At 43.8% G+C, this 7,851-nt stretch overlaps 1 protein-coding gene across 1 annotated transcript in view; it reads right to left on the bottom strand.

The window, feature by feature from the left end:
* Positions 1-4,619: 4,619 nt before the first annotated feature.
* Positions 4,620-7,851, bottom strand: part of PARD6G (par-6 family cell polarity regulator gamma) — a 73,593-nt gene continuing 70,361 nt past the window's right edge. Inside the window, exon 3 of the mRNA XM_004020391.5 lies at positions 4,620-7,424. Coding sequence (XP_004020440.4) covers positions 6,604-7,424 — 821 coding nt within the window. The 3' untranslated portion in view covers positions 4,620-6,603. The remainder of the gene's footprint in view (positions 7,425-7,851) is intronic.

Below are 7,851 nucleotides of genomic sequence, written 5' to 3'. Positions count from 1 at the left end.
TGCTCAGGGCATAGGGCCGGTGAGGGTCAGCTGTGATGTGCACGAGATGAGAGAAGGGCAAGCTGCACCTGTGCGAGACGAGCCATGACTCCTTTCTTGGTGTTTTTCTGTACTTTACACATTTTCTAAAATTGATGCGTTCAGTCAGTTCTTTAAAAATACAAGGGGTGTGTCATCTGCCAGAGTTACCAGGAAAATGTGATTAAATCCAATTGACCCACTCATAAGTGAGATCAGAGTGTCTGTCTGTGTCTGACTGACTTCACTTGGCATGGTGCCCTCAGGTCCATGCTAAGTAGTCCATGCCCATCCATGTTGTCGCAAATGGCAAGAGTTTATTCTTTTTTATGGCTGAGTAGTATTCCTTTGTATGTATATGTGTTTATGTAAATACATTAATGAAAATTATATGTATATAATTATACTAGGCCTGTTAGTATTTTCTTTATATATGCAGAGGCCCCTGTGTTGGGTGCATCAGTAGTACTTCTTGTTGTTTAGTTGCTAAGTCGTGTCTGACCTGTAGCCCTCCAGGCTCCTCTGCCCATGGGATTTCCCAGGCAAGAATACTGGAGTGGATTGCTGTTTCCTCCTCCAGCATAAATATTTACAAATGTTATATCCTCTTGTGGATTGACCCCTTTATCATTGTGTGATGCCCTTTGTGTCTCTTATCACAGACTTTGTTTTAAAGTCTATTTTGTTTTAAAGTCTAGCTGTTGCAGCTTTCTTTTGGTTTCCATTTGCATGGAACATCTTTTTCCACCCCTTCATTTTCAGCCTATGTGTGTTCTTACATCTGATGTGTAGATGGCATATAGATGGGTCTTGTTTTTTTTTTTTTAATCCAGCAGCCCCTGTCTTTTTTTTCCCTAGTCAGTCTTTTGATTAGAAAACTTAACCAATTTGATTTAAAGTTATTATTGATGGGTATATGTACATTCCCATCTTGTTACCTGGTTTCTGACTGTTTTGTAGTTTCTCTGCTTCTTCTTACTCTCTCCCTTGTGGTTTGATGACTTTCTTTAGTGTTCTTAGATTCCTTTCTATTATGTATATGTTGTAGTTAAGAGTTGTTTTTACTACTTTAGTTTCTTAACCTTCATATTAGCTTTATAAGTGATGAATCCATGTTTTGCCTTTTTATACAGTTCATCCCACTCCAGTACTCTTGCCTGGAAAATCCCATGGGTGGAAGAGCCTGGTGGGCTGCAGTCCATGGGGTCGCAAAGAGTCAGACACGACTGAGCGACTTCACTTTCACTTTTCAGTTTCCTACATTGGAGAAGGGAAATGGCAACCCACTCCAGTGTTCTTGCCTGGAGAATCCCAGGGACGGGGGAGCCTGGTGGGCTGCCGTCTCTGGGGTCGCACAGAGTTGGACACAACTGACGCGACTTAGCAGCAGCAGCAGCAGCAGCAGCATACAGCTCATGGGGTTCTCACAGCTGGTATACTGGAGTGGTTTGCCATTCCCTTCTCCAGTGGATCATCTTTTGTCAGAACTCTTCACCATGACCCATCCATCGTGGGTGGCCCCAAGTGGCATGGCTCATAATTTCGTTATGCATGAACTTGGGCAAACTCTGGGAGATGGTGAGGGACATGGAAGCCTGGTGTGCTGCAGCCCACGGGGTCCTGAAGAGTTGGACATGACCTGGTGACTGAACAACAACAACAATCCGCTACCTTTACCTTTTTTCAGTGAGAATTAGACTTTCATATATTTTCTTTTTACTAATTAGAGCTTAAAATCATTCTTTTCACATTTCTTGTAAGGCTGGTTTACTTGTGATGAACTCCATTACTTTTTGCTTGTCTGGAAAACTCTTTCTCTCTCTCTCAGTTCTGAATGGTAACTTTGCCAAGAGAGTGTTATTGGTTGGAAATGTTTTCTTTCAGCACTTTGAATATATTGTTCTACTCCTTACTGGCCTGCAAAGTTTCTGCTGAAAATACTGCTGATGGTATTTTGGAGCTTCTCTTGTATATAAGTTGTTTTTCTCTTGCTGCTGTTTTTGAAGGATAGATTTACAATGTTACATTAGTCTCAAGTGTCCCACATAGTGAGTGCATATTTTTATAGAATATGCTCCGCTAAAAATTGTTACAAAGTGATGATTATAATTCCCTTTGTTGTACAGTATATCCTTGCTGATTATGAATTTTATACACAGTAGTTTCTGTAACTTAGTCCCATCCTGCTAACATGCTCCTGCCCATTTCCCTCTCCCCAGAGGTGACCACTAGTTTGTTTTTTCTATCTGTGAGTCTGTTTTGGTTTTGATATATATATATATTCATTAGTTTTATATTCTAGAAATAAATATCATTATAGTATTTGTCTTTCTCCATCTGATTTATTTCACTAAGTGTACTTTCTAGGTCCTCCCGTGTTTCTGCAAATGGCATTGACTCCTTTTTTTCTTATGACTGTGTGTGTGTGTAGTAATATTACATTGTGTGTGTGTAGTAATATCCCCTGTGTGTGTACAGTAATATTCCATTGTGGCTGTAGTAATATCCCATTGTGTGTATGCATAGTAATATCCCATTGTGTGTAGTAATATCCCATTGTGTGTGTGTGTAATAATAGTCCATTGTGTGTGTATAGTAAAATTATTACAAAGTAATGATTGTGATTCCCATTGTGTGGAGTTATAATATCCCATTGTGTGTGTGTGTGTATATAGTAATATCCCATTGTGTGTGTGTGTGTATATAGTAATATCCCATTGTGTGTGCATACAGTAATATCCCATTGTATATGTATACAGTAATATCCCATTGTTTGTGTATAATGTCCCATTGTGCGTGTGCGTAGTAATATCCCATTGTGTGTGTGCATAGTAATATCCCATTATGTGTGTGTAGTAATATCCCATTTTGTGTATGCGTAGTAATATTCCATTGTGTGTGTATGTAGTAATATTCCATTGTGTGTGTGTGTAGTAATATTCCATTGTGTGTGTGTGTACTAATATCCCATTGTGTGTGTATGTAGTAATATCCCATTGTGTGTGTGTGTAGTAATATCCCATTGTGTGTGTGTGTAGTAATATTCCATTGTGTGTGTGTGTAGTAATATCCCATTGTGTGTGTGTGTAGTAATATTCCATTATGTGTGTGTAGTAATATTCCATTCTGGGTGGAATTTGCAGTGTTTCCCTGGTAGTTGCTTCAGTTTATATTCAGTTCATGTGGGTGGGCTTGTATGAAGACTGTGATTTAGTTCTGGAGCAATAACACAGACCTTCGGTTTGCCATGAAACACATGTGGGCATGCTTGACAGAATCCACTAGAAGCAACACTTGTGTGGAGAGAGCTCTTTCCCCAGAACACTAGCTTAGGGTCAAGAAGGTTCAACTCAAGAAATGTTTCCTTACAAAGCTCCCTGGGAAAGGGAATGTGGAAAACAGTGCTTATTTCCTAGAGAGGGGACCACTGCTTAGGAAACTGTCTGGTAAAGCAAAGTTCTCAATCCCTGAAAGTTATCTTTTTATGAAGATCCTGAAGAAAATAAGATAAATGAGGAAACATGGAAAAGGAACTTGTGTGTTGACCTGGGAGGTCTTTGGGATAAGAAATATGTAGCAAGTTGATGTCAGAGGCAGAAAGGAGTAGGTGTGTTGGAAGAAAAAGTTAATCACTGAATAGTATTTCTGCCTGTCAGGAAACACTTTTTGAAGGTTACCTGATGTTAAGTTAGGATCTTAGTACCAGCATTTTCCAGACATCTTTGTGACTCACTGCAAGACGCCACTGCCAGTCTTCGGCTGCTCTGTAAAACTGAGATGCTACATAACCACTGATTGGTGGATAGGGTCTCCTTGTTGGCTGCAAGGCTGGTTCTCCCGAGGTGTTGCGGGCTCTGGGGCTGGCAACATGCATCACTACTAGGTCACGTGACCTGCACTCCCCAGCTGGTCGGCCAGGTATGTTCCCCTGCATCTCTGACCCCACCCCTGAGTCAACTCAGAGCATGGATCCAGCCTCAGTACCTGCCTCCCCATCTGCCTCTCACAGGTGTGGGGTCACTCTAGAAGCGCTGCTGGTGTTCCCTCCCAATGGAAAGGGCTGTCTGTAGCCCAGTGTGTCAGGGAGGGTGTTGTGCAGTGCCTCATGCTGGCAAAGCATATGTGCTATTTCTTCCAGGAATTGCTGGTGCTTGCTGCCGTCACCTTGACATTTGTAATTTACTGCACGAGTGGATCTTGATGTATTTATCATTGACAGTACTGAATGTATAAGTGTTATTGGAAAATTTTCAAACCAGGGTGTATTTTCAAAAAGCTGCATGGTTAGTTTTTCAGAAAAGCTGTTTCATATTGACTTCCAAAGAAGGTCCTGGACCTAAACACAACCACCTCCGGTCAAATATGAGTGGAGTTTGTCATTTGAAATGCCCTACTGCCTACTTCAGTCTGAGCCCATTTTTCCCTCTGTAAAATGGGGCTACTGCTGCTTGCCTGTGAAGAATGTATGAGCATCAAGGGAACAAACCTGGCACACGAGAGGCACTTGGTAAACATTAGAGGCGTTTCATCCTGAGGGTAAGTTTATCTCTGCTGATCATTAACACACATGGTCTCCGATATTTAGAACCAGCTGGCAAATATTAAAAGCAAAGAAGGAGTTTTTATTCTTTGATATATAAAAACCAAGAAAACTTTCATGTGTATACAACATAGTTTTTTTTGTCTTTTTCTTTTTTTTAAGAAGAAAATTGTAGAAATATAGACTTGGGTAGAAAAATACACTCAAGCAGCTGCTCAAGACAATTTGTAACTCCTAAAATTATGAACAATAGCACACAAATCTCAGCATAAGCCTTTTTTTCCTTTAAAAAATTATTCACATTTGTTTAACAACTTAAGATATGGTAAGAAATATAACTTTCCTTCTTGGTAACACACCTTGTCTTTTGAGAAGATATTCAGTGACCAGCAATAACTTAGTGATAGAAACTTTGCCTTAGAGTTTTGGTTCTATAACACTTATCATAGTAAAAGAAATACTTCCTACTCCTGGGGCCCCAAAATGCTCGTACAGTTCATTGGAGCCCATAAACCTGGGCGTCCTAGACCTCAGAAGGGGAGCATCCTTGGTCTTCCCTGTATTTTAGGACCAAAACAGACAGTGATCCTGGCATACAAATAACAAAAACAAAGGTGCAGGAGACCACAGCTACTCAGTAAAAGCTATTTATGTCCAATAAATAGTTTCCAAGAGAAAAATAAGTTTCTTTTCACTTAATGAATTCAGGAGAAATAAAAACATTGTGATACGCTGACATCTGTTATCAAACTGACATCCATAAAGTCAGTTCTGCCACTGACCAGCAGGGGGTGCTAGACCACAGGAGAAGCAGCTGCATAGTTTCCCAAAGGGCAACCTACAAAAAAAATACATCTACCTGTATTTACATGGAAACTTTTTTGGGTGAAAGTTCAGTTTTCAAAGGATAAGTGTAACATTTTCTCCTCAACACTGGGTTCAACCAAAAAATACACTTCATATAAAATTTGGATGAAACATGAATAAACCTTTAAGATGACTAAATATGTAAATATTGGTCAAATATCAAAGGGAAGTGATATTGAATTTACTCTGTGTTAAAAATCTTTACATTTCATGTGACTTGTTATTTAAAAGCAAAGATGCAGAACGCATACATCCGAATGGCTGAGACCTCTCAGAGGCCCGAGTGACGTGTGCCTGGCTTGGCCACCATTCCTCACGGAAACACGTCATAACCACGCTCACAGTCACAGTCCCAGGAACAGCCTGGTGTTTATCTCAGAGGAGATAATGGCTTTTGATCACAGATGGTGAGCTGCACCTTCCACTCTCTTCCAAAGTTAAATTCACCTTCAAAGGTCTCACAAAGTTGCCCACAGTTGCCATGACCACCATGACCATTTCACATGGGTTCTCTCTTCCAAGCGAGGTGTGGGAGTTCAACCCCCACTTGGCTATTTGAGACAGGACTACAAACTGTGAAATTCTGAAATTCACCCTCTGCAGTCATGCTTAGTACAGGTTTGGGTGCACTTGCTCTTAAATTCCAGTCTCTGCCTTCTGGCCACATTCTGTCTTCACAGCCTTCTAGTCTCAGCAGGATGAGTGCAAGTCGGCAGGAAGCACAGTGAAAACATGATGACTATTTACTGGTTTGGCCAAAAAGTTTCTTTGGGCTTTCTCATAGCATCTTACAGAAAAACCTGAATGAGATTTTTGGCCAACCCAATACAAAAGTAATTTAAAGACTTCATTTTAAAAAATTGTGTTTTTAAAATTTAAAAATGAACTATTTTCTGCACTCAGGTCATTTCTACCACTTCACAAAGGTGCTGGACCCTGCGCCTGGGCTAGTATACTGTGCGTGTGTGTGTATTTTATGTTCTACGGAGAAACTCTATAAAGTTTTTTTCTATTCATGATTTGAAAGAAAGAATAGGGTTATGGATGAAAAGGGAGAGATAAGTAAAAACAACAAATAGGAGGAGTGAAGTATACAATTTTTTCTTATTTTAAAATTGGAATAAAATTTTAGAAGTATTTCTTTCTCCTTGGTAAACTGAGCTGTCTGGTGCCTGGCCCTACAGGGTGACTGCCGGCCCGTGCTCCTCCACCCCTCCTGGGGGCAGGGCCAGGCTGTGGCGGGGGTCAGAGCGGAGGGAGCTGAGAAGCCTCTGGACGCTGCCCTCCCGCCCAGGGCTATGGAGGCCGGGTGCCAGGCCCGCGCCGTTGACGCGCGCGAGGCTGCCTGGAGGTGGCCTGGGTGCCAGCCGGGGCTCCAGCACGCCCTCGAGGACCACGTCGGCCTCCTCGTCGCTCTCCATCTCGTCCGGGGGCAAGTTTTGCAGGACGTGGGCCGCGGGCAGGCTGTGGCGGCTGGCTATGCTGTCCGAGGAGCGGCCGGAGCTGCCTGAGGCTCGGCTGCCCCGCACCACGTTGTTCCTCTGGTTGGCGGGCTTGACCGTCACGATGAGGTTGTGGCTGTTGGCGATCATCATGTCCGTGACCTGGTCCAGTGTCTTCCCGGCCACCTCGATCCCGTTCACCTCCAGGACCTCGTCGTCCACGGCCAGCAGCCCGGTGCTCTCCGCAAGGCCGCCAGGCACCATGCGGGAGATGAAGACGCCGGGCACCTTCTCCAGCCCCTGCGGGGCCACACGCACGCTCGTGCCGTCGCGAATGTAGAAGCCCAGCGGCTTCTGGCAGCCATGCCGGTACAGCCTCACGCGGCGGTGCGTCTCGGGGACGATGTCCACGTCGATGATGGAGGACACAGGGCGGAAGTCGTGCGGCAGGCCGATGTGCAGGTGTGTGCGCCGGCGGGGGCCGTCCTCCCGCAGGGCCAGTGGGCGCCGCCGCCTGGACAGCGAGCCCGCCCCGAAGCTGCAGTGCTCAGCCTCTTCTGGAAAAGCACAGAGAGGACAGTGAGAGCACAGATCGGGGGCAGTGGGGAAAGCACAAGTCAGGCTGCACTGAACACTCAGAGCGTCAAGTAAGTCCTGACTTTCTGCAGCTTGCCTCCCAACACCTCTCTGATGTGTGACCCCAGGAAGTCTGAGAGGGTGAGCAAATCAAGTGGTGTAAAGAACTAACTAAAACACAAAGCTCCCACACATGCCTTGGAGCTGAATCATCAGTTCATTTTGTCACACGTCAGCTTCTTGGATGACATGCAGGCTACTGCAATAGCTTCACTAGTGGTTTTGATGAACCCACAGCAATCCTGCCATCAGCCAAACTGGCCCAACAATATTTACCAGGCAAATGTTGGATGCCAAGTTCAAGCACAGTCACCTCCCTAAATTCAGCTCTACAGGCAACCAAGAGAG

This window comes from Ovis aries, chromosome 23 (assembly GCF_016772045.2).
Source record: "Ovis aries strain OAR_USU_Benz2616 breed Rambouillet chromosome 23, ARS-UI_Ramb_v3.0, whole genome shotgun sequence".
Lineage (NCBI taxonomy): Eukaryota > Metazoa > Chordata > Mammalia > Artiodactyla > Bovidae > Ovis > Ovis aries.
The sequence above is the reverse complement of the archived record's forward strand: the minus strand, read 5'-3'. Positions and strand labels throughout refer to the sequence as shown.